General features: G+C 43.9%; 1 protein-coding gene across 1 annotated transcript; it reads right to left on the minus strand.

The window, feature by feature from the left end:
• Nucleotides 1-404: 404 nt before the first annotated feature.
• On the minus strand, nucleotides 405-25719 carry tbx4 (T-box transcription factor 4). Its single transcript, XM_035433681.1, has 9 exons — nucleotides 25431-25719; nucleotides 20954-21100; nucleotides 18759-18853; nucleotides 10493-10612; nucleotides 8157-8304; nucleotides 2980-3132; nucleotides 1841-1929; nucleotides 1145-1380; nucleotides 405-1012 (listed from the first exon to the last, which is right to left on the minus strand). Exons 2-9 carry the CDS (start codon nucleotides 21095-21097, stop codon nucleotides 405-407), a joined length of 1593 nt encoding a protein of 530 aa, XP_035289572.1. The 5' UTR covers nucleotides 21098-21100; nucleotides 25431-25719.
• Between the last annotated feature and the right edge of the window lie 1651 nt (nucleotides 25720-27370).

Consider the following 27370-nt stretch of genomic DNA (forward strand, 5'->3'; position numbering starts at 1 on the left):
CTATTTTCCCATGATGTGACATCTTCAAAATGCTGTGTAATGAAGATGTAAGTGTTCTGGATCAAGAATTCCAGACATGTACGAACACTCTTTGGGCAAAAAGATGGCTGTGTTTACTGCTGTATGACCAACAGCACGAAACCCAAGGTGCCAATCATTCAGCAAAAACTCATTTTCATTCTTACCTTCGCCACCATATTGCGAAACAGTGAGAAAGGCAGACTATATTGCGATACGGAACTGTATTAATTATTTTTTGCTTGATTGATTTGCATTTGCCCTTAAAGAGATCAAGAAGATGTGAATGAATCCTGCCTGTGACCTCATCTCAAAATCGGCAGAGCTGGAAGGTGCCGGGCGTCCTCCTGTGCAGAGGGAGGGGGGGGGGGGGGGGGACCGCCCTCTTAACTGTCAGTCCAGCACCCCCCCGTGCAACTCAGCCCCATCTGGTGCTGGTAGTGAGGGTCCCGAACGGAGGGGGGGTTTTGCGGGGGGGCCGCTGGATAGTCTCTGTGAGGCAGTGGGGAGGGTGCAGGGTTCCGGGGGTAGGCGGAGGGGTGGGGGCCCCTGTCCTGTGAGTTAGGGGTTGAGGAAGGGGCGGGGGACGGGCCCCTCTGCGGGGCGCCTGGGCGGTAGAAGGGCCGGGTGGGGGACTGGGGCACCACGGTGGGCGCGGCGGCGGGCGCGGTGGTGAAGTGGGCGCCGAAGGGCGGGTAGGGCACGGCCTCCACCGTCTGCACGTGGTACCTGGGGCACGGCTGCACCGACGCCCACACGTTGCAGTTCAGAGGGGCGGGCGTCGGCTCGTCGCCGGCCCCTCCCCCCAGCTCCGCCTCCAGCCCCCTGTACATGCAGGTCTCCCGGGAGCTCAGAGGCTCGCCGCAGTACGGGTGGGACAGCAGGGGGGGCTCGTAGGAGGGAGGGGACCGGAAGTAGAGCTCCTCCGTGACAGCGGGTGGCGCTGCGTCCAGGAATGGGCGTTTGCACCCCAGTTCCAAGTGTCGGCTGCTATCTGCAAGAACAGGTATTAAAGCTGTCAGCACAGCGGGCCAGTAGATGGGCCAGTCTCACTCAGCATAGAATGCAGGTAATGTACATGCTCTGAAAAGGCGGGGTGGGATTTTTGAGGGTCACTGAAGTGTACCTCTGTGTTTGCAGCAGTGGTAAAGCAGGCCTGGTTCTCGGCCAGGGGAGAAGCGGTTTTCGGGGTGCTCCTGGGAGTCGCTGTTGGGCATGGGACCGGCACTCTCGTACTGATAGTGAGGAAGGGCCTGCAGGTGGCCTGACAAGACCCCAGTACCCAGCTTCCCTGTCAGGTGTCTGTGTGAGGAGACCAGCCTCGGTCTGACCATGCTCTTAGAAACCACAGGGTAATCTTTCCTACAGAGAGAGAGAGAGAGAGATGGGGGGAGAGGGAAAGAGAGGGAGAGGGAGGGACAGAGAGTGATAGGAGAGGGAGAGAAAGGTAGAGAGGGAAAAGGAGGGAGAGAGAGGGAGAAGGAGAGAAAGGGAGAGAGGGAAAAGGATGGAGATAGAGGGAGAAAGAGAGATTCAAGATCATTTAAGTTTTGGTTGTGTTGCTTTCCAGTGAACAGCAGCATAAACCACACAAGCAGTTGCTTTGTGTCAGCTGTATTGTAAGAATAATTTTACTGCTGGTTAGCTCTAAATTTAAAATACTGCATTGGCAGTTGTGCCCCAATTTTTGTTTTCAAAAGCCTACACATCAGATTGTCACTGGAAATGAGAACTCATCTTCCTGGTTAAATGAAGGTAATAAAATAGGCTTATGTTACCCTTTCAACCAGGACTCAACACGTGAGGAGGGTCCCATACGCACCCTTGCAGACGCGACACGCGCAGGTCCCCCTCGTCTCCGCCCCGGAAGCCCTTGGCGAAGGGGTTGTTCTCAATCTTGAGCTGTGTGATCTAAGAAGAGACCCAGCGGCACGTAAACACGCTGTCACACATTCACCCGCCAGAGCTCACAGCCCTGAAAAACCTCGCCTAGCCCAAATGGCAGGTGACGAGTAAACGGTTGTATTTCTGGGTTCCTTCCAGGGGTGTGACTTCTAAACACTGAATCGCTATACTTTAACAAAAATGGTGAATGTTTGGGAAAATCTCTAAATGATTAAACACATTTTTTTAGGCGCCAAAGTTATTTAAATTATTTATAACCATTTCCTTTTACAGTGTCCTATTCTCACTGTGAGTGTCGTAGGCTTGTGTTTAAAAGCATTAGTGCTGATCTGCCGTTGGTTTTTACAACTGAATGAAGTTGTGATACGGACATTGGAATAGCATTCCTTGATCAGCACTCAAGTGATAATGTAGACTTTTGTTTGCACGTGTGGCGAAAATCAAACTGACATTCCTCAAAATGCTTCGCAAGACAGAAAAGAAAAAGCGACTTTTGGTCTCACTTTGAACAAGTTTCAGAAAATAAAGTCGAATGTGAACTTTGCGACACCGAGCCAACACACTTCAACAGCACTGGAAGAATAACGACGCAGATATAAACACGGTGACCGTGGCTGACGAGCCGTTTAGCAGCCACGCTATCTGCTCCAGCATGACTGCGGCTAGCTCTCCGCACACATCAAAGAGAGTTTCCACTTTGAAAGGTGTGACAATATTAGGAAAGAAAATGTGACCCTCGGAGTTCCTTTTCTTATTAAAGGAAACCTTGATTGGCTTTTTCTTTGTTGTTACTTATATAGAATAATTCAACTTCCATTTAATTAAAACACTTCTAACTACATTTAAAAAAAAGATTTAGTAAACACAACACCTTATTACTGTCATATCCTCCCAACGCAGTTGAAATTGTCATCAGATGGCGCTTTTCCATGAGTTGAGCTCATACACGTACACATGTAACACATTTCTCGCACCGTGTAACCCTTCAGCGGTGTTCCGAGTTTAGCCCATTACTAGTCCCTTCCTCCGGTGCAGGGGAAACGGATGGGCGCCCACCTTGTGGTTCTGGTAGGACGTGACGGAGACGAAGGCGGTCTCGTGGAAGACGTGAGTGCAGAAGGCGTTGTTCTTGGAGCCGAAGGTGTTGTTCTCGTCGGCCCTGACGATGTGCAGCCGCGGCTGGAACTTGTGCATGGAGTTGAGGATGATCTGGAGAGAGAGAGAGAGAGAGAGAGAGGGAGAGAGAGAGAGAGAGAGAGAGAGAGAGAGAGAGAGAGAGAGAGAGAGAGGGGAGGGAGGGAGAGAGAGAGAGAGAGAGAGGGGGAGGGAGGGAGACAGAGAGAGAGAGAGAGAGAGAGAGAGGGGAGGGAGGGAGAGAGAGAGAGAGAGAGAGAGAGGGGGAGGGAGGGAGGGAGAGAGAGAGAGAGAGAGAGAGAGAGGGGAGGGAGGGAGAGAGAGAGAGGGGAGGGAGGGAGAGAGAGAGAGAGAGAGTGGGGAGGGAGAGAGAGAGAGATAGAGAGAGAGAGAGGGAGAGTGGGGAGGGAGAGAGAGAGGGAGAGCAGGGAGGGAGAGAGAGAGGGGAGGGAGGGAGAGAGAGAGACAGAGAGAGAGGGGGAGGGAGGGAGACAGAGAGAGAGAGAGAGAGAGAGAGAGAGAGAGAGAGAGAGGGGAGGGCGGGAGAGAGAGAGAGAGAGAGAGAGGGGGAGGGAGAGAGAGAGAGAGAGAGAGAGGGGGAGGGAGGGAGACAGAGAGAGAGAGAGAGAGAGAGGAGAGAGAGAGAGAGAGAGAGAGGGGAGGGAGGGAGAGAGAGAGAGAGAGAGAGAGAGAGGGGGAGGGAGGGAGGGAGAGAGAGAGAGAGAGAGAGAGGGGGAGGGAGGGAGACAGAGAGAGAGAGAGAGAGAGAGGAGAGAGAGAGAGAGAGAGAGAGAGAGAGAGGGAGAGAGCCGTGAGCTCAGGATGAACCGAAGAAGAAGGGTCAGGTTCTCGCTCTGCCTTGTCAGCCACGATGAGCATCAGCCTCTCCACTCCACCCCCTGTCCTTCTCTATGGGGAGGGGGGGGGTTGGTGGCGTTCAGAGCGCTGGGACCAGCAGGCCAGAGAGGCGAGCGGGAGGCTGGACCACAGCAGCGCTCCCCCGTGTCAGATGCAGAAGTGGGCGGGGCGTGAGAGGGACGGGCGATGACACCTGTGACCTTTGTGTGGTCGGCTGGCTGCGGTGCTGAGGTAATGCGTTCTGATGCTCATTGTTGCAGCCATGCAGGCGCAGGGCCGCATGCTGTCTCGCCGCACCGCTCTCTCCGCTGTCACAGACCAATGCAGCGGGGAGCCCTTTCTCTATCCTTTTCTGTTCTGGCATATTTCTGACACCTCCATTTTGTTACCCTATTGCACTGTAAGCTTCCATCTTATAGACGTTTTGTGAAAATACTGTTTTTGTACAGTACTTAATGGTAGTTTGCAAAGCATGACAAATAAAGATAGCAGAAGTGTGTTTTGACTGCAAATGGGCATCTTGAATGACATGCTTTCGTCGGAAAAACAAAACTGGATGCTGACTCTTGCTCACACACAAACCTGATAAACTCATGATGTCCCGGGACGTTTTTATTTTCTAATTTTTGTTTAATAGATTGTAAGAGGAGTGTTGTAAAACTGGTACTTGCGTGCAGTTCAAGCTGACCAAGTAAATTTTTTATGAATGGGTCTTTTCAGCGGGTCATCAGTATCCATTAGCTCATGGTGGCAAATGATTACTTGAGGAAATACAAGCCCCTCCCTCCACCCCCTTCAAAAATGTATTAATCTCAAAGTGTAAACCTCAAGAAGCAGCTAACTGCCCTGCTGTTTATTTATGGACCTGCCCCACTGCACCAGTAGTTGAGGAAGTGCACAGACGCAGAGCCGTCAGAAGCCTGGTGTCAATCTCATGGTAGCTGAGCTAACCCCGATCATCCTCAGGGATAATCTCTTTTCTATTGATGCTGCGCAGACAGTGGCTAAGCAGGGGAGGTAAGGAGGGGGTGCCTAATCGCCGGAATGCCAGGAATGTAAAGACCCCAAAGGTCGGCGGTCACACAGGCCACCAAAAACTCACACCGCCCCCCCAAAATCGTCGCCAGGCGCTGTCTGAAGGCTGCCCTCCCCTCTGCATTGATGCGACTGTTCACCTCCCCTCTGCATTGATGCGACTGTTCACCTCCCCTCTGCATTGATGCAACTGTTCGCCATGGCTGCGGGCTTTTCGCACGCTGTCTGCTTCTCTTACCAGCGGCGGCGGCGGCGGCGGCAGTGGTGATGCCCACGCTGGTGCCTTCACACATCCCTGCAGCACGTGTGACTGTCACCCCCCTGTTTGCGAGCCGTCACTGGAATACGCCGTCAGGTCTGACTGATTAGGGCGCCTGTGCCGTACGGTACCCTTTAAAACCCTGCCCCAGAACGGGCCAGTTGAGCGGGCTAGCGGGTTAGCTAGCGCAGCTCGGTCGGGGGGGAACGGCGAGCTGCTCTCACGGTCGCGGTGACCCGGGGGGTGGCCCCGCCCACAATCTGCGCTGCCTCCATTAGTGCCCGTGTCTCTCGGCTGGCCGTGGCCCCCACCCCCCCCCCCCCCCCCAGCGAACCGGGGCGTCGGCCTGGCTTAGCTCGCCTCCCTCCGTCCGTGCTCATTACACACCCTTATCATCTCCCGGGACGTCCACTAATCCTGACAGTCAGCCCCGCCACTGGCTCGGGAGGCCATGGACCTAATGAGCGGCCCCTCTGACGGGATGTCTTCAGACAAGCCGTCCCAGGGTCTGTCCGCCCAACACCGAAGCCTCTTTCACACACGCATCTTAACCCCTTAAATGTTCCCGGGCATCTTCTGCGTTGGCGTCATGGCGTCAGGACCTAGTGAGATTCACGGAAGTCTTTTACCACGGCCGTAGTGTGAACAAAAGCAATAACGTTCCTGCGTAAAGCATGCCGAAGGTCACTGCGTTTCTATTATTCAATTTCTTTAATAAAATGGCCTTCACTGAATCTGTCCTCTCAAAAATTCAACAAATATGAGGCACTGCACTTGGAATAAATTGGAGCCGCACTGTGTGATTTTGTAAGAGAAATTTTAACATTTATTTAGGAATGGAATGAACAGTTTTGCTGTCCTTGGTCGATATGGCTTTGTCTATTGTAAGAATACCATTAATAAATTGCCATCAGTGCCTCACAAATAGCCTGTGTGCTATGCAATACATCTTCCTGGTAAAGATCTGTGTCAAACCGTCTGTTTTAAGTTGCTATTTTAGCAGGCTAACATCACATATCAATGGCAGGCATAGCTAGCTATTTAACACAATTCATCTTGTTGCATTTCACCAAAAACAAATCCACATATAAGTTACCATAAGTTATCTTAAAACTATCATTCATCAACTGTGTTGTGTTGGTAAGATTTACATCTGTGGCAAAACTATTATTCAGCAAAATAGCTGGCTGTTTTAAAGATGAATTAACCTAAAGTAAACATTTGTCTTGCATTGCTTAGCAGGGTAGACATCCTGCCTTGCCTAATCTATCCTGAGTGGTCATGTCATGTGTGAACAGGCTCGACACAAAATTTTTCCTTATAGGAGACGTACTGTGTCCTCCATAATGTTTGGGACAAAGAAATATTTTTCCTTGATTTGTAATCTTGAATTTTAGATTTTTAATCAACAACAATTCACATGTGGGTTAAAGCGCAGATTCTCAGCTTTTATACATTTTGGTTTCAATATGTATAAATTACAGCACTTTTTATGCACTTTTTCTCAGCACCTGGTGATGTCTACACGTCACAAACTTCAAGCAGTCATTGAGCCTATCTAATCCTGAGCCATACATCCTCTAGCCATCTCTTCCTCTAGATTATTGAGCTCATAGATGTTGACACAGATTGTAGCTTCACTTATTTCTAGCTCTAGTACTGGTTCCTTCCATCCATCCATTATCTATACCCGCTCATTCCTGGTCAGGGTCACGGGAGGTGCTGGAGCCTACCCCAGCATGCATTGGACGAGAGGCAGGAATACAGTCTGGACAGTTCACCAGTACATTGTAGGGCACACACACCTTTCACTCACACACGCACTCATACCTGGCAGCATGTGGATGGAGTGAGCTTTCTGTCCATGTGGATGGAGTGAGCTTTCTGTCACTACCATGTGCCCCACTCTGGATCCTCTCTCAAAACCCATAGCTATAAACACAGGAGTTTTGTACCTTGTAGATTCTCAAAACCGAAGCAACCTACACTTTTCAGCCTGTTGTACACTTCGACATCGCATACTGCACTTTACATTTTGTACTGCAGCTCACAGCTCACGTCCCTTCCTCTGGTTCCGTTGCTGCTTTTCATATTAGAGCCCCCTAACGGCCCTCCGGAGCTGCAGGTGTGAGTTATATTTTGGACCGACTCCAGCCGAGTGAGTTGTGTTAAGGACAGGGGCAACTGTGCGCTGTACGTAACCCCCTCCACAGGCCCAGACAAATGACCTCTGGGGTTTTGGGAGGCCACAGTGATCACACTGCGCCATTTCGCCCCGGACCAGCCGCTACCTTCATCCCCCGCCGTGTGTTTGTTTTTCTTTTTTCTCCCCGCGCTAGTCTCAGCCTCTGTTTCCACAGGGATCTGGCTGCCAGGTTTCGACGGGGTTGTTACGGGCCAAGGCTGATCCCGGAGAGAACGCGGCTGGTGGATGAGGAACAGCTAATGGAGTTCTGACCCTGGAGCTTCCGGTCGACTTCCGGTCGATTTAGAAGCATGCCTCCACACACACTCACACACACACATTGTTTGTGCGTGTGTGTGTGTGTTTTTATAAATGTATGCATACACATTTACAATAATATGCCTTTGTATATGGGGGTTTACATGGGCAAGGGTTTATGTGTGTGTATGTGTATGTAGATGTTTGCACATTCGCATGTGTTTGGGTATGGTGGTGCAGGTGTTAGTACCCCTCCTGCTGAAAATGGCACCTACTCCTCTCACAGTTCTTGAGAAATACAGACCCAACAAAAACATCTCGTTACACCAGAACATTTTCTCAGCTAGGAAAACATCACAGGGTTTCCCCATTTTCACATGGCTGGAGACCTACCCTGGCTACCCAACATGACCATCGGTCCAAGGTTTACAGTACGGTAATCTTCGTACAGCATTTGCGTCATAGCCATGGCCACTGGTGCCCATTTGGGTACGCAGAACTTACATGTCCAAATGGGTCCAGGTGATTGTTGGTGAGTTTCAGTTTTTGGAAGGAGACCAGTTGGCGCATCCAGTGGGCCCCAGTGGCGGGTGAGTCTGGGTGGACGTACAGCCGGCCAGGCATGGCTGGCTCTGCCTTGCCTGCCGGCATCCTGGGGAGAGAGCAGAGCGGACCTTCAGCAACACTGCACTCCTGACTGGAGCTCATCACTAGAGACTGCTCATCACCAGTCTCCCTACTGGAGCTCATCACTACAGACTGCTCATCACTGCTCTACCTGCTGGAGCTCATCACTAGGAACTGATCATCACCAGTCTCCCTACTGGAGCTCTGTAATGCTAGCTAATGATGGCCAGAATTCCTAATGACCACACAACACTGCATCACACATCTTCCATTCTCATTGACATTCATTCCGTAACCTCTAACCCTAACCGCAACCACTACATGCCTAACCTTAACCTAATTGTAACCCTAACCCTAAGTCCTAACCCTAAAACACCCACTTGAACTTGTGGGGACCAGCAAAAGGTCCCCACCTTGCATAATTTTCCTCATCTTTCTATCCTTGTGGGGACATTTGGTTCTCACAAAGATAGTAATACATGCCCACACACACACACACACACACACATTTGCCATTTCTGCCATTTCTAACTGCTGTCAGTGTCACAGCACTACACTCAGATCCAGACAGACGGGCATCTTCACCATCACACGGCTTCGGCAAAGGGCCAGCGCTGAGCCACGGTTGCTGTGAGGAGCCCTTTTATGTGGAGCACACGCACGCTAATGACAGATAGCGAGCACGAGTGGTCTCTCTCTCTCTCACTCTCTCTCTCTCACTTTGTGGGAATAATTCTGAAGGTTTAGGGGAAAGGCAGCTCAGACCATAACATCACGTTTAATCATGTGACTCTGAGGTGTCGCTGAGGAACTCCAGAACCCAGTGCTGGCAAACACCGAGATTCCAGGCCATCCCACACATCTGGAAATATGGCCATAAAATGCTGAGTTCTCATGAGGCCTTTGGTATTCTTTGAAGGGGGGGGGGGGAGTTGGCAGCAGTGCTTTGTTGTTATCTATCTGTCAACTGTGCCACGTTATGCCCCCTGCCCCCCATAACAATCTTCCCCCAATAGTTTTCAACAACTTTGCTGTGTCTGCTCTGCAATTTTAGCCACCCGGCCTTACTGATCAGTAATCTGTAGTTTCACCCCCTTAGAATTCAGCAAAAACTATCATTTTACAACTGCTCTTTTAAAAGGTTTCTGGAGGGTTGCAGTTCTCCCCCCCCCACCCCCCAATACTCAAACTAACGTTACTGCAGTTGGCCCAGGGCAATGGAGGGATTGGTGGGTCAATGAGGATCACCCCTGCAGCTTTCAGCTCATCGATGTCCGACATGCTGCTTGCCAGCATAGTAATGAACTCAGTGCACTAACAGCATGAAGCAGCATCAGCTAATGAAGCCAGAGCTGCCCCTTGTCTCTCATTGGCTGAGGAGCCTTTCAGTGTCATATGACTGTACATATGCACACTTACAGCACAGTCTATACACATTTTCCCCTTCCTAATGAATCTGTAGCTGTGTTATATTTATAATTCATCACGGGACCTCCATTACTTTACCTAATCCCTGCAAGTGGGCCACTCTTTCCTCAAAGGAACACAGCACACTCATTTTTTCCATGCCAGCTATTGGAGGGAAAACTGGGTCATATTTTTGTTTAGCTTTAAAGCAACTGCAAGACTGCTGAAAAAAAAAAAAAATGTTCAAATATATATTTTTTAATTTAAGGTATATACTTTGAATTGAATCATACATACTATTACAACTTATCAAATAGTTATCCAAAATATAGCAATTATTTCATATTTTAACATGTATTACTATTAGGTTCATTTACAGATGGTCTGTACTCACTGAAGACAAAGCTAAAGATCTTAATATGCTTTGCTTTATGTTGCCACAGGTGTACAATATGATTATCAAGGAATTATGTTTATTTTCACTAAGGGTATTAACACGTTCATAAGGGTGTTAAATTCAGCAAGTATTAACAAATCTAAGAAGGACATTTAATAAAGCTGGACCACCCTCCTATTTAGGCTTTAAAAAATAGTGAGGTAAAGAAACCAGCTTCAACCCAAAGCGCTTTCTGAAGGAGAGGGGGCTGGGGTCAGCAACCTTTCCAGACAGCATCTGTCACTATTTCAGACTGAAGAGTTGAGATGTTTTTTCACTGTCACTGATTACTGATTAATGAGACACCACTGCAGTAAGGACGGCGACAGAGTGGAGACCATGAGCTCCTTTACGTCTTAATCAGCCTCACCATTTGTTGTCACAGAACTTGTAGCGGTGGTCATCTGCAGGGACCACATCAACCAGCAGGATGTACTTGGTTTTGGGGTCCATCCCCGTCACCTTCACCTTGTAGCTGGGGAACAGCCGTCTGTTGGACAGCACAAGATAGGAGTTACAGAGATACACAGTGCACTGTTAAGCTCAAAGGTAGAGGGAAAATGAACATACTAAATATTTACTGAAAGTCTCTTAATACAACAATGCATATGTATCCTGTTTTAGACATTTGTTTTCCACCTGCTTCTTAAGTATTATTATTATGTTTAATACCATTTATATAAAGCCCATTAACCTAGTAGCTTTTTCAGTTTCAAATAATTGCTTTCTTATTAGAGACCTTTGGCTTTAACACAGACATTCAAAATCAAAAGAATTCAGCAACTACATTAATAAAATGCTTGAAGCATGTTCACTGAAAAGGTTTGGATGTTCAATTAAAGTCATAAATCATCATTAAAAAAAAAGAATTTCTTAAACCCTTCTAGTTTTGCATGCGATGCAGCAAGGCTCGGCTTGCTATTGCTCTCGTCTTCTCCGATACCCTTTTAACGAGGGACCTTACCAAACATTTTGACAAAAAAAAGTCAAGCGCTGATCCAATAATTTTCCCTTTGTCTACAGAATTCATCTTCTTTAATGAAAAAAATGAATGAGCCCAATCTGAAGTGTTCTCTTGCATCATTATACGCAAGTCTTTAATGGTACATCAGTTCAGACTGCTCATTTTCAGAATGTATGGTTCATCCCCTCTTTGTCCACCAATACCACTGTGTTACACTGTAGCCTCAGGCGACAGGTGGAGGCGGCTGTACACGTAGCCTGCTGCGGAGGTGGACTAATGGTGTCACTCCCCTTGGTTCTAGTCCTTATCTTCTGAAGGGATCAGTTTTGGCTGAGGTGCCTTCTTCCAAATCCGACTGCAGGTGTGAACTACGCCTTCTCGCAGTGACTTGTGCCAGAATTTTAGGTTTACGCTTGGAAGACCATAGTCACAGCATGGCATTCAATGAGGCATGTCTCTTTTCTTGGAAAAAAGATTACTTTGAGGGATGAATATGAATGTGCACCGTATTGTTTGTCTGCTCATTTTTATACTCAGCATCATAAGCTGTTTAATCACTGAAACCAATAAAAATAACTAAGAAAAACACAAGGCACTTGCATGAATGCGTTACTCACAGTTATGGACAAAGCGTGCTTAGCTTGTTGCAAGAATCTGCAACATCTCAAATTTAGCTCAGGTCTGGTTCTGATTTTGTTTTACGCACAGGACATAATATATTGTTTTTGGTGATGAACTCCTTACACTGACAGCTCTGAAATCCTGGCACTGTAAAATATGGGACAGTCACTGAACTTGTACATGAGGAAGGCCAGGATGACAGACAGAATATGCTAATGTAGCAGACAAGGCCGTAAAACACATCAATGGCGCTGCCTTCCGTGACCTCTTCCCAAAAATGGCTGTCTTTTTTCATCCCGTTGGCATCAAAGCAAGCTTCTGAGGCAATCGGTGCCCTTTTAAACCTTAAGTGCTTTTTAATAGGGGCCCGGACCGGGCTGCACTTTATACAACAGACACGTCATCGCTCTCTAAGTGTGCCGTCACGGATCCCCGGTTTATCTGCTGCCCCCTCTGGCAACAAACACGTAAGAGCGCCACCATATGTTCCTTTATGACCGTCTACATACTTAAGAGAGCTGACAGCGGAGTTGAGGGATTCCGGTCAAGCACTTTTGCTCTGCATCCACTTTGCAGCGCGGCGCTTCAAAGCTCTTCCCCTTTCACGAAACGCAAACCTGAAGTGCTAGCCAGCATCGCGTTACACCTAATACCCCAAGAGAGACTCGTCCAAGGCTCAGAATCTTCTCACAATCACTCCCGGTGTCATTCTTTTGCCGAAAGGCCATTTAATCTTAGGACGCCCACAGCCCACCTGCTTAATTTGTGAAAAAAAAAATACTACTAATAAAAACCAGTTTTTTTCTGATTGGAATCAATGTGTATGAGCCACCAATAAAACAGTAACAGATGCATAAATAACCCAATAAACAGATTCATGTTGAACTACCAGTACCATAGTTCATAGATATTTTCTGCACTGCCATTATCAAGGCCCACTAAAATAAATAATATCAAAGGGCACAGGCTTTGATTTTTATCACTGAAACCGAACAGGGAGATTTTTTCTTTCTGCCCAAAAGAGGAGGCCTATTTAGAAGACAGTGCTAATCAATCAGAAGATCTGGATTTAGCCGTGAAATATCGTCTGTCTGATTCATGCTGCTGTAATGGGTGGAAACCTGCTCCTTGCGATGGGGGGGACACTTCTGTAATGGGTGGTGGCCCCAGTGGATCACATGGCATGTCTAATAGGGCTTCTCTGGGGCTCATCATTCCCAGCTCCAGTCTGTGACTGAGGAGCAGCACTGACGTATCCTAGACAGACCTGCTCCACCTACCAGCCAAAACAATGTCCTCTCTGAAACTGCGTTGCTGTGCTTTCCAGGGTCCTGCAACGTGTCTGATGGAAAAAAGCCTGAATCTCGCTTCTAATTTTGTCTCAATGGGTTTTCACTTGGATAAATAAATGAACATTTGCTGAAAAATGAAAGTTATTTCACTTCATAAAATAGCAAGTGAATAACAGAATAAACACACATTAAGCCAAAATGGAAGCAGTCACTGGCTGCATCGATCAATAATCCAACAATCTCAGAAAGAACTAATTAGTTGAAATGATGTTGACACATGGGGCTTGGTAAAAACCATATGAAACCACTCTTTCCAACAAAAAACCATTAGGCAACACCTGTATTTACTGGTGCTTTGTACACAAGAACAAGCAACTGTTCAGTGTACAATTCTTGCAGAATTTAACCAATAATTCTGGAGTTAGTTGTACAGCGCCACCCTCCACAGAGCACCAAAGAACTAGTTTCACCTTGAATGACATGCCCTCCTTCAGAGAACATCACATCAGTGACTCACTCCTTCAGATTCTTCATCCACAGCATAAAAATAATGCATATACGGCACACACTTTACATCTGTGTTCAGTCTATTCTCAACCTTGCTCAATGCACCCGTGTCTCATATTGTCTTCCTCCACTTGCCGCTGAGTGTGGCTTGCATCAAACCCAAGACCCTGGCGATGGTCTACCCAGTCAAAGGCACAATTCAGTCTTGCCACCTGTCACTATACATCATACCCCTGTGGGCCCTATAGTTGGCATCCTCTAATTTTCTTCCCATTTCTGCTATCCCTAAATGCACATCCTAAGCTTGTCTCTTCCCCAGTCTCCCCAGTGGGGGGACCCACCCAATTTAAATTAGTTGCAGGTTTCCATGTATTAAGATATCTGCTGAGAATCTTCATAACAAATAATGGGGCACTACACCTGGCCATCTCTAAAGTGCAGAATTTAAACACCAACCTACATGCATCCATTGTGGATGCACTTGGGAAATGTTCAGACTTTGTATTATTACATATTGTTAATACCAGCTCAGCATAAGGTATCCAATACTTTGTGCTTTGTGTGTGTGTGTGTGCTTGCGTGAGTGCGTATGTATGTTTGTGTGTGCATGTGTGTGTGCGTGCGTGATTATGCGTGTGTATGTGTGTGTGCGTGCATGCGTGTGTGTGTGCGTGTGCATGCACGTGTGTTCGTAAGGGAGAGGGGGAGTGAGAAATGGGAGCAGGGAGAGTGTATCATGTCAGTGTCAGCACGCACGCGGTGCCAGCTGCTTCTCTTAAGTTCTCCCGGTGAGTCATGGTGCTCTCCTCTGGGAAACACCGGCCCCGCCAGATCAAAAGGCCCCTGTGGATGATGGGAGCCGTCGGAGCCGCCCGTGATCCAGGAGGGGGGGGGGGGGGGCGCTGCTCTCCTCTAATCAGCCCGCTGCTCTCCCCCGTCTGATGAGCTGGGCTCGCTCGGAAAAGGCGCCGCTCGCTTTGAAGTGTGGGCTTGCGCTGGGGGGCCGCAGCCCGGCAACAAACCAAACCGGCCAGGTTCAGACGTTCAGTCCTCCCAGGGTTCCGTGCTTCCAGCTGCAGAACTCTGCCGCTCAACAACCCGAACCCAGCCCACCCCACCCCAGAGCGGGCCGTTCTGCTGAACACCCCGCCACCCCCCCACCCCCTCCACACCCCCCCCACCACAGACATTCACTCATCCCCCATCAGGTCACAGGGCTCTCAGTAATCCCTGACTATTTTTCATACATTCCCAGAGAGATTTCTTTGTTCCACCTTTAACATTTTGAGCATTTTGAAGTCATTTGTATAAATATTTGATAATAGGGTAATGGGTACGCTGTTTAACCGTATCTGTGCATAATAGTCAGAGAGGAACTATTTAACTATTTATTCAGAGTATTTAAAAACACTCACCAGCTCCTACACCTGTCAGTAGATCATGTAAACATCGTTTGCATAAATATTCAGTGAACTGTAAGAATGTTTAGCCACATATTTACAGTGAGCTCCATAATGTTTCGGACGAAGACATATTTTTTCTTGATGTAGCTCTGTACGCAACAATTTTTTGAATTGTAATCAAACAATGCACGTTCACATTCTCAGCTTTTATTTAAGGGTATTTTTATACATTACACAGAAATTGCAGCACCCTGTATCCATAGCCCCCCCCCCCCCCCCCCCCCCCACCATTACATAACATAAATGAAAGTAGTCACGTTTAATACTTTGTCAAATATCCTTTGCAGGCAATGACTGCTTTAAGTCCATAATCCATAGACATCACCAGGTGTTGAGTATCTGGTGTTGAGTATCTTCTCCGGTGAGGCTCTGCCAGGCCAGTACTGCTGCCATCTTCAGCTCCTTCTTGTTTCAGAGCCTAGTTGCCTTAAAGTTGTCTCTTCAGCATATGAAGCACATGCTCAATTGGATCCACACTGGATGAATGACTTTGCCAGTCAAGAATTCTCCAGTTATTGGCTTTGAAAAATGCATTTGTTGCTTTAGCAGTATATTTTGGATCACTGTCTTGCTGTAGGATAAAGCACCATCCAATGAGTTTGGAGATATTTGCTTGAACTTGAGCAGATAAGATGCTTCTGTACACTTCTGAATGCATATTGCTGCTGCTGTCAGTGCATCAGTACCTGTGTCAACCATAGAATACATGCCCAAAACCATAACACCCCCACTACCATGTTTCACAGATAAGGGGGGGGGGGGGGGGGGTGATTTGGATCTTGGGCAGCTTCTTTTAGTCTCCACACTCTGTTCTTGCCATCACTTTGATACAAGTGAATCTTGGTCTCATCTGTCCACAAGACACAGTTCTGCAGACTCTTTTAGATACTTCTTGGAAAGCTGCAACCTGGCCATCCTGTTTTTAGTGGCTAACTAGTGGTTTGTGTCTTGCAGTGTAGTCTTTATTGTTCTGTTTGTGAAGTCTTCTGCAGACAGAAGTCACTGACCCATCCACATCTGCCTCCTGAAGAGTGTTTCTGGTCTGTCAGACAGGTTTTTTGGCCCACAGGCACTGCAATATTACAATAACCTGTACAGTTAGTATTTAGAGTGCCCATTTTCGCCTGGATCTTGTTACAGAATGCGGTGGAACGATAAATAGGCCAACCGTCAGCCGGCTACAATTAAATACCTTTCAAGCTTAGACATGTGGAATTAAAAACTTTCTTTAGTTGGATTTTAATGTCCAGAGTTTGTTAGTGTACAGTAGCTCAGTGTTACAATATTGTCAATCCAGTTTCCTGCACCTTTAATATTAATAATTTTGCTGGGTGAGCATTCCAATCTAGCCTATTTACCATACGCTCCTTCAGTTCTAATGATGCACATTAACATATTTTGTAAACATTATTTTTAGAATCCCAATTGGTAACACTTTATTTTGAGTGTCTAATGCTGACACTCAACTTGATATAAACTAAATATCACTTGAGTGTCATTTAAAGTCAATTGCATGTTAGGTGATTCTCCACAAACTTGTCAAGAAACACTCAACAACGCATTACCCGACTCTCTCCTCTATGTGAGCAGACATCAGTTGAGCACCAAATATTTAACTGAATATAAACTTACTATCTACTGCACGTAAATAGCCTGTCTGTGGGCATTTCCCGTAATGTTAAGTGAATCTCAACAACACAGCGCAATGACATGATTATCAACATATTGTCGAGTGACATGATCAAAATGTCTGGGGACAAAGTTAAGAGCAATCTGATTGTGAACAAAACATAAGTTGACTATCAACAGAGTCACAATAAGTTACTTCAAATTGACACTGAACTGATATTCACGTGATATCAAATTAAGTGTCAACATTGGACACTCAAAACTAAGTGTCATAACGTTGGATCCATTACTTCAGTTAATCCAAGAATCTAACTGCACTGTATTTGTGCTGAGCTTCCCATTTACAACTGAAAAAAAAACAAAACATTGAAATAGATGAGGCCAGTTGTCTTTAAATCAGATGATATGCAATGCGTATCTGCTATGCGTCACTGAGCCATCCCCTCCTACAGTGCAGGCTACGTGTCACGGAGAAGTCAGTGCGGTTTAAGCGGATAGGCTTAATAATGTGTGCTGCTTACCCCATCGTATCTGCATAGTGTGAATACTAGCAACATCTATGGAGAACCAAATGTGCCAAAATGAAATAAATAAATAAATAGAGAAATATATAAATGGATACAGAAATAAATAATTAAATTGGTCAATAATTAAATAAATTCTTCATTTTATTTCGAAATAAAATGAAGTATGTATTTAATTATTGAGCTAATTACTGAAGATCGTGCTCAAGTATACATTGCTTAGTTAAAATAATAATTGTAAAAATTCGGATCTTCTTTTTCTTTTATAAGGCAATAAAATTAAAAAAAAACACAGACCAAAGCTAAATAGGCTATCCCTATAGGCTAGGACACAGTACGAAACATAGGCCTACTACATCTACGAATACGGCTACATTATCATTCTCTTGTCACAAAGCTTTGGTTTAGGAGATTTACAACATATCTAGGCCGACTGTATCTAACATTTGAAACAGCAACGACCAATTTTCCTATTCAGACGCAATCCTTGATGGCCGTGCATCGCCTACTTAAAACCAGTGGCAGGCCTATTGCTAGTAATACCACCGTATCGCCTACCTATTAATCCGGGAATCAATATTCATTTGCGCCTTTATTAAAATGTGACCAACGTCAACGACTGCCTGGGAAAGTTCGCGATGAAACAGTTCGGTTACTACAGAGGGACAGCACTTATGGGATAACGACAGAGTTGTGCAGACCGCACACGTGCTGTTTTATGACTGTCTTCATTGATTCTTCAACAACGTTTATCGAAGTGGAAGTATAGTTTCGAATATTTAATATTTTCTCGTGGAACCGCAATATCGGAGTATTTTTCTTTTGTGTGCACTCTCAGTAACTACAACCCGACGTTACCACGCATTCATATCCATTGTATCGATACGGGCGAACATAACGTTAACGGCATAATCCAACACAATAAAACATTGCATCAACTCTAAACAATGAATTACCCAGCCGGCGTCACACTGATACTGCCTCTCGTCGCTAGGTAGTGAACGTTACCTAACAACGTTGCAAATGATCAGTTGATCAGAACGAATTTGCGTGCCCTAAGACGATTTCCCCATAATGCAACGTAGGGCGAGTTATTACTAGAATTGATAGCTAACACTGTTTATGGTGTGTTAATGTTTTGCAAGCGACGATTGTTAACATTAATGCACAAGGTCATAAAGCTTGGTAAAGCTTCAAAATAATGCCAGGTGTCCTTATTTTTCCCCTCCAGTGGCAGTGGGAGAAATAAATGACCCAACAACACTGGCACTTTAATTAAATGTAGTCAAATGTAATGTAATATGATCTAATATATTTTGAGTGAATTTTAAAGAAATGTCTTTATCACTTAAGTTGCAACATTGTTAAAATAGCTCTATATGCATTTGTAGTCCTAATGGATGACTAAATACACACATGATCAAGCTTTGAGAAATCCCCCCCCCACCTCCATTCCCCACCTCTGCACCAGCGAACAAACACAAACTTAACCTGTGTTTCGTGCATGGTGTCCAGTTTTGACTAATTCTAAATCTGGCAACCCTAACAGCAGCCCTGGAGAGAATTGCTGCAGCTCTGGAAAAAATTATTGAGGAGACACTGAACTGTAGTAGCGATTCTGTTTCACATGGCTTACCTTCCTGCTTTGGTGATGATCATCTCTGTCCCAGCCTCATGGAACTTCTTCCACAGCTCCCTCTCCTGCAGGAACACCTTGATGTTCTTGATGTTCTGGAATCATAGAGGTGAATATTTTAGGCTTGAATGACTGCTAAGTCAATTTGCAGTTTAGTATGGTACAAACATTTTATTGGTAGACTTACAGGCCAGGTGTCTGTTATTCCTAAATTTAAGTTAAGCAAAAGGCTCACCAAAAAAAGTTAGCAGTGGAAGATGAATCTGAACTTTTAGGCTACTGTTAACCTGTAATGTTCCTAGCATCCTGTACCAAGCAAAATTATAACAGAGCTTATATGACTCCAATATACACTATTACAGCTGATATGACAGAATGACTATCAAAGTTGAGTTTACACATGGGCATTTTCTGTTATGTCAATCTAATAGTTTGTTTATACAACTTAACATACTGCAGGAGAAAGCTGTAAATTCCCTTCACTTATGATATTTTCTTCTTTTAATGCCCCTCAGAGAAGCGTGTTGTTACTCTCCTCCTAAGCATGGGATGTCAGCCACCGCTTCTTATCACACTGCAGCTCGTTCACAGACACTCAAAAAAGAAGACACTACATCTGCAACTTAACTGGAAAGCTGGGTCGCTGGTAAGTGATAAGACCATATCGTCCTGGGGTGCGTTTCCTGTACAACAATACTACCAACCTAGTCACCACTGTTTCCCAAAACCATAATGACTTGGTCGCAAATCGATACCACTATAGTTTGCACAACAATAGCTCAAACAACATTGTAAATCACACTATGCAGCATGTGGAGCGTTAAAAATGTATCCAAACTCTCTTAAAACTTGTGCAGACAGAGGGGTCCTAAACTCATACGGTGAAGACAAAAATTACAATGGAATGTGTGAAGACTTATATGCTACCAAAATTCTGTATGTTAATTTAGGATGAAACATTTGTAACTTCAGATACAGTGTCATTCATGACTCAATATCTCCAAAATGCATCGGCTATACTTCACTCATAAAACTATGCTACATCCTCATCCTCATCCGGGCTGCATGTTCCAGTTGCTTCTTGCTCTACCAGGGGTTCATATCCTGTCAAGTGTATGACACATGTCTACCCCTCTCTCTACATTTCATCCTGCTACTCCCCACTGCATTCTGTTAAATAAAGAAGTCTTAAAAATAAAGGAAATATTTCATTTTAGAGCAGCATATATTCTATATCTATCTGTCTGTCTGTCTATCTATCAGTCCACAGTCTATACTCTTACAATGAGGAAATAAGGTTGATTCACCCAAGGTCAAGGTAATTCATTCATGAAGGACAATTGGTAACAATTGTATCTGCATCTTTGTTTTGAATTCTTCAAAAGCCTATTACTGTAAGTCCAGAAAATAACTTGCTAGCTTAAACTAATAAGCTTTCTCTGTGCAATGTTTGGGTGCTCAAGCGCCTACATTAATCCTTGTTAAGTAATTTTTGTTAAGCCTGTGAATCTTGAATAGTCTAAACATGTTTGCTGGTGTAATTTTTTAAAGAATCCTTATTTAGGAACTCTGCATCCCCTACATTATTGCTTTATATTTCTTGTGACAGATTAGCCAAGCCTAGTTATTGCCACAAGAATAACTAGCGGGCCTATGATAAATGAGGATAAGGCCACCGCTTCCATAAATACAACATCTATAAACACAAAACTGCTTCAACAACATCTTGTTGTGACTAAGAATTTTTTTAAGGCACGTTTATTAACAGAAATGGCAGACCTCACTTCATTCTTTCCTCTTTGGAGTCAAACTGCGGGAATTGATCTTGTGCGACTAACAGGGAACTGTGCTTCTAAACTACAGGTCGAGAGCTGTAGTCCCAACCGCACAACTTTGCGATGGTCTTTGCAAATATTTGTCCGAAAGTACGGTTTTCAGGAACGCCAAATCGTCTAATTACGCTTCTTCCAACGAAACTTGTGACCATAGTTAGCCAGTGAGGCGTGTTGAGTAAAACCCTGGGCGACACTAGGGACAATTGGTCACCCTTAGAACATGAACTAGAACAGTGCCATAACAGCTTGAGCCACCGAGCAGCTCCCCTGTGAAATTTTCTGAATGAAAAACACTTTCGTTGTTTCAAAATGTATAAGAAGGTTGTCGTGTGGTCAGGGCAGGGCCTGCAGGCCTCTTACCTGATCAGGTTCATTGCTGTGTGGAGTGGTGACTGAGGCAGCCAGCCCCAGGTGAGAGGTCTTGGGGAGGGGCTCAGGAAGTCCAGCGGGCGGGGCCACAGTCACGCCTTCATCTGTCCCAGCCAAGACCTTCTCCTGTAGCATCTCCTGAGGTTGAAGGGGTGAGGAGGTCAGGGCTGTGTCTCTCAACTAAGAGAACTCAGGCATTCACTATTTATTTGATGTGTCCACCTCTGTCATTTTGTTGGCAAATTTTGTGGATGCTGCGTGTATTGAAACGTTACAATATCACGTAATTCATATGAGAAAACCATTTTGTCCAATGCTTCTTTTTTTTGGTATTGTTTTCATCTTCGTCGTCTACATGCAATACCTTCGACCTTTTTCTATACTTTGTTAAAATGTCCAGGTGTATGATTGAGTTGACTTAATTACTGACAGTCACCTTGTTCCAACAATCATCAGTCCCACTGAATTGGGAAAATCATCTACAAAATATTATCATTTTCCAAAGGAGACCAGCTAATACTAATCTGAACAACTGGCAGTTATCAACATGTTTCCTCATGTTTTGCCTGTTTCTGATGATGTCTTATATTTTATATTTTTGAGCATTAATAATGAAAAATGACATGCTTTTTATAATAGACAATTTTCCATGCTTCAATTTCTTGCTGGCTGGCAGTGTGAGAATGAGGTTTCGTGATTGCCCATCAAGGGGATTTAACATATATGTTTTCAGAATGTTTCGGTATGACTTTGTTCATCTAACTTTCACTTTTGAATCTGTCTCTTTTTCAGGTGGGAAGACATTTCTGACAAACTGAGAAAAGACACTCTTCTTCAGGACTCAGCCATTGTGAGTTGTCTCTGATTCATTCTGTTTTTCAAAGCCCGCGTGATCCATTACTGACTTCCTTTGTTGTTTTGCGTTTGAGTAGAGTAATTACTCACTTTTGCCTGAAGTGCATGTGTCACGCACTGGATTAGACCGTCACAGTTATGTAAGGGCTAACTAACAAATTTCCTTCGCTGTTTTTTTTTTTGTTTTTTTTTGGTTGTATTATTTAATATTTAAATGACTAGCGTTTTTAATGTTCATAACATTTTAATGTTATGCTAGTTCATTAAAATGAATTCATCAGGCATGGATATTGCTAAACTGAAGAGATATCAGATACAGTACCTCAGGATATATAAGCAGAAACTTGGACCAAACAGAATGTTTGATATGTGGTTTCTGCCGTAACACATTAAATGTGCCAGCTAGCACTTTTACAAATTGAGGACCAATGCTTCCATCTTCAAAAACACAGCCATTTTTAAGGAATGTGCAGTATTCAGCAGCCAAAACTGAGTCCCTGCTCAACAGTCAGCTAGAGTCAAATTTACCACGCTCCAAATGCACATGTTGAGAAAGTGTCACAAATATTGTGTACAAATATTGTGTGGCACATAGTGACGTGACTGGACTTGTGCTTGGACTGCCTTGTCCTGAACCACAGCGAACGCAGGTCGCACAAACGGCGGTGTGTGGCGGACGTACGCACAAACACAGGCCGTGTCACACAGGGCATCACTCATTTCGGCTCTCTCATTGGCCCTTGCGGTATGCGCATACTCTTCATTATCAGGGGGGGAGTAAACTGCAAAGTAAATGTTTAGAGTGAGCGGCCCACGAGTGCCCCCAATATCCCACTCCAACACTCATTTATTCTCAAGATTTTTTTCACATTAAATATTTATCCTTCTAATATTGTGCTGTCCCAGTTTCATGTCACGGGGCTTAAGGGCCCATAGTCAGGCAAAGGGGGATCGGGCTGAGTGACTTTCCCATGGTCCTCCGATGCACACGTGCAAATATTTCACTAAACGGTCACGCCGAAGGAGGAAGGAGACAAGCTGAACATCTCAGTCCACTGGCCCTGCTGAACGTGTGTCAAACTCATTTCGCGTTTATACGAGGGAGAAAATAAATTTGTGTATGGCGCACGTAAACTGTGTGACTACGTACACTTAAGATTAAAAGGAGATAATTGAAGGTTTCATAAACCTGCGCGGACATTGCAAAATCTAATAAAGATAAGGGCTGACGCACAGAATCAGGCATGGACCTTTACAGTTGAAAACGTACCACTTACTCTATCACTTGCTCTGTTTAGCTAAGAGCTGCGAGCAAGCTCTGTGTTTACATCTGTGTCACTCGAGACATAATCCATTAAACTATTCACAGCAGATATGGCCTGAGAGCACATTGCATTTATGAAGTCATTTTTAGTGTCCCATGCTCCAAAATGGCAGAAGCTGTCAGATGCCCTTTTTCTCTGAAACACATGCAAACATATTGGCAGTGCGTCAGTTTAATAGCATTTGTTCTGAGTTTCCAGTGTTTCCAATGTTCCTGTATTAGGTCAACGTACCACGTCTTGGTTTGGGGGATAGGACTAAATCTTCAATAGATGGGGGTCATATTTTGGGCAGGTCATGCCTCTCCATGTGAAAATCTGTATGAAATCTGTGATCCATGTAAATTCTGCAGTACCACCTATGTAAAACTCTGTTTTTGAGTTGTTTTGTTTCTATGAAAAGACCCCTCTCCAAAAAAACATTTTTAGTTTAGTAATTGTGCATTATCTCATTGGAGAAACATTCTCTTATGTTTATAAGGGAATGATTAATTAAATGTAACTAAAAAATTGCTGAGTTTGTAATGGCCTTCTTCTGAATTTGTTCTATTATGTTTCACGAAGGCAGTGAAATAGTAAAAAATGGAAATGTTACCAAGAATAAATAACATGCAAGCCAGGTGAAATGTAGTCTCCTGTATATTTTTAAAATACACATTTTTATTTTTTAATTTATCACACTAAAATTAATAACAATGTGTACAATTGCTATCTAACGATTCACACTTATGCCAACACAAGAGGAGAACAGCCGTTTTTCTTTAACAGAATAAGACTAATAAGATCGATGATTACATTACATGCAACGTATATACGTATAGTAATGAGCTTCTGTGCCCATAATCTAAGAATGTTTTAATTCATCATACAACGAACATAAAATGGAGGGATCGTGTACTATCCATCTTGACATGGGGAGAGTTTAATGACTCACCGATAAAACACATTTAGGATAGCGATAAAGGAGACATTGCTCATGGTAATGGCTGATGATCTAAGTTTAGGTAGGCTATAATATACACGTTCCGAATTGGAAATATATCAGGCCTTTGTCGAAGAATTCTTTTCCCGTATTTGGCTCTTCGTTTTGTTATTTCGACTCCATTTGCATTTGTGACGTTTGGATTTCTGGCCTGTGTTTGACTTCATTTAATTTTAGATCAATGGTGGTGTTGCTGAAATAAAACTATTTTACCAGAGAGGTTGTAGCCGCACCTTTTCCGCAATCCTGTAAAAATAAGTTGTCTGAACAAATAAATAATGTAATGTCGAGCCTTTCTCAAAATATTTAGAAATTAAAGCAAGCCAACAGTATACTAAATTAAGTAGGAGTTATTGTAATAGTGTTCATGATCATTTCCATTATTCTTCGTCCTTTTATTCTTAATAAGACGCATATTGTTGTTGTTGTTAATATTATTGTTGTTGTTTATTATAGCAGTAGCAGTTATAATAATTAATAAAACACATACAATAGAGTAGGGGCTGTTTTAAGTACATTTTGTATTTTATATGAGAAATTGTTGTTTATTTTATAAGAAATCAGCAGTCCACAAGTAAAAATAGTTTGGAAAAAATGTATGCATGTAAACCATTTGCTATGTGTTGGCATGTGTCTAATACAATTTTAGCAATCTAGATCAATGTTTGAGGTTAAGTAAAATGCGCTGTCAGTTGCACTAAACATGCACGGTGAAATTTAAACGCGGCCTACTGAAGCTTTTCATTCTGATAGGCTTTTTCAAGAGGTTAATTTTGTTTTATTTAGAAGTAGAATGTTGTATACAACCAACACGTATGCAACTGTGAACATTATGAAACAAATACGCGTAATTTTATATTATCATCTGCTGGATCACGCTTTGTGTTCGGACGTTGGCCTATATTTATCGTAAAATTATTGAGTATGACATATTCTACCATAAGCAAAATGAGGAGACATCTCGGTTAAATAATAACCAAGGCTTCAGCAGGAGAAGAGAATTTGGTAGAATATGTCACTTTTTTTCATGACAAGTTTTCAAATTGTCATTAAACATGATGACACTTGGAAAATTGCATGCTTGGAAAATTGCCTTCAATCTCAGGTCTGGCACGTCCGCTCAGTTGAGTCACAGCAAACACAAAGTTGTTGAGTATAATACACTATGAGTTTAGTAAATTATTTTTTTCATATTTATAATCCCTTTTTTCAAACACTCAAAAACATTCGTCGTCATATTTATCATTTGCTTAGCCAGCCAGGGCTCTGAAACCAATGGGATTCATCTCACAACGTTATTTCAGCTTACCTCATGAAATATGTATACAGGAATCTTCCATCAGCTCAAAGGATAGTTTGCTTTCCACGCCGAAGAGACTGCAGGAAATTATTCTCCATTGAGAAGTGGTTACAGCAACGACGTGTTTTTCAACATCGAGTACCGCTTAAACAGTACACCTCCTTTTCGACATAACGGTACGCCTGAGCGTTCTGTATTAACCCCACGGTGGCAAAAGTAGGCGCGTCTGAACGAAATTCTGCTCCTCCGCACGCTGTGACATGGAGAACACAATGTGATGTTTTCTTGGAACTAAAAAAGTTTGCTCGACCCTTTGATCTGTTAAAACGCCTGCATGAATTATTTGGTGTCTCCCCTTACTCCCTCCTTCTCCCGAAGCAGTGCTGACGTTACTCCAAGTCAAAATCTGTTCAGCACCAGCGGATGTTTATCTCTTTTGAAAGACGATTAATTGTAGCGATTTCTTTATATAGCATTCACAATTCCATGTCCTCTCGTTACAAGTATAAACCGCAATATTTTCCTCATTTTTATTTTTGTATTTTTCCAAACGAGTAATTAGGACAAATTAGGGTACAACATGACAATATGTTTAGAATACCTTTCACATTTTAAATATTGGCTACTTCTTCCCTGTGAACGTCATGTGGTGCACTAACTTAAACAGAGATGAACTTACCCCTGCGAGAGTAGGTTGAACATGTCTCTTAATCTACATGACTCGAACAATGAGGGAAATTTGGGAAAGAAAACCTTCAAGCAACACTATTAAGAGACACGTATTTCAAATGGAGGATCACGTGATGGTTTTGACGTCTCATCCTGACGATGGAATACCTGGTGTAATTGTACCACGTGGCAGAGTAATGGCCACTTGTGTATGTCAATCAGGCTTATTGTAGCCCATATGAGAGTATCGATGCAATCGTTGCCCTGTGACACACAAATGGCGCACATAGTTTGGGTCAGTTGAAATATAACGGAAAAGATGTTTTAACGGCGGATTATGGACATATGTCACCAGCTGATGTATTTCAATTTTCAACTGTTTCTCCAGTGTTTCCGTGTGATTTATCGGCTTTTCGGCCTCGTGCCTCGACCCGAAACCACAACCATATTTCATTTAAAAATGTGTAGGAGTTTTCGCACAGAAGACCCCAACAATGTTTATGACCATTATAGGAAAACAATGCTCTGTAATGAGGGAGTGCAGATGGCAAACAGATTTTTATCTAGCCTAGCGTCATTGGCTTAGTTCTCATGTTAGTTTTCACATTACCTGTTTCTCGCCCTTGCGTTTTGTTTTCAAAAGGAGGCCTACGTTTTATCACTTAAGTATCGTATTTCAATATATTTTTCCACACCATATTGCTCTGCGAACGTCTTTGGATACGAATCCTGCTATGCATTTATGATACAATGCTGTAGGCTAATTTGTGTGGTAGACCGACGAAATTTGTCACGAATTGGTATTTCTATTTGTGAAATCTATTTTCTTCTAAACATTTCGTTTTTTTCGTATTTCATCCCTTACCACTGATATTATTAAAGTATGTGTAAAATTGGATTTACAAAGCCATTTTGGTGGCATAACACCAGTGTCCAAAATTTTTAGCACAAATTTCGAGTTCCTAAGGTAAACGATTTTCGTTACTCAACCTGTAGACTTGTGGAACTTGTGTTGCATACAGATATAGTCTGCTCTTTGTTTTAGGCTACTCATAGTCTAGTGGTTAGCATACAGTATGGGGAATTCAAAGGCCTATATCGTTCTTAGTGTAGGTAGTAACTTTTTATATTTCAATATAAATCTATATAAAATCATCAGGAAAGTCACCAGGTAAAAAAATCTACATGACACGATGATGTGAAGTACAGCATAGACACATGATAAAAATTAGGGTAAATATTTCGATTCCGGCCCAAAGCCAAATAGCCTAGCCGCTGTC

The sequence above is a fragment of the Anguilla anguilla genome, chromosome 9, assembly GCF_013347855.1.
Source record: "Anguilla anguilla isolate fAngAng1 chromosome 9, fAngAng1.pri, whole genome shotgun sequence".
Classification (NCBI taxonomy): domain Eukaryota; kingdom Metazoa; phylum Chordata; class Actinopteri; order Anguilliformes; family Anguillidae; genus Anguilla; species Anguilla anguilla.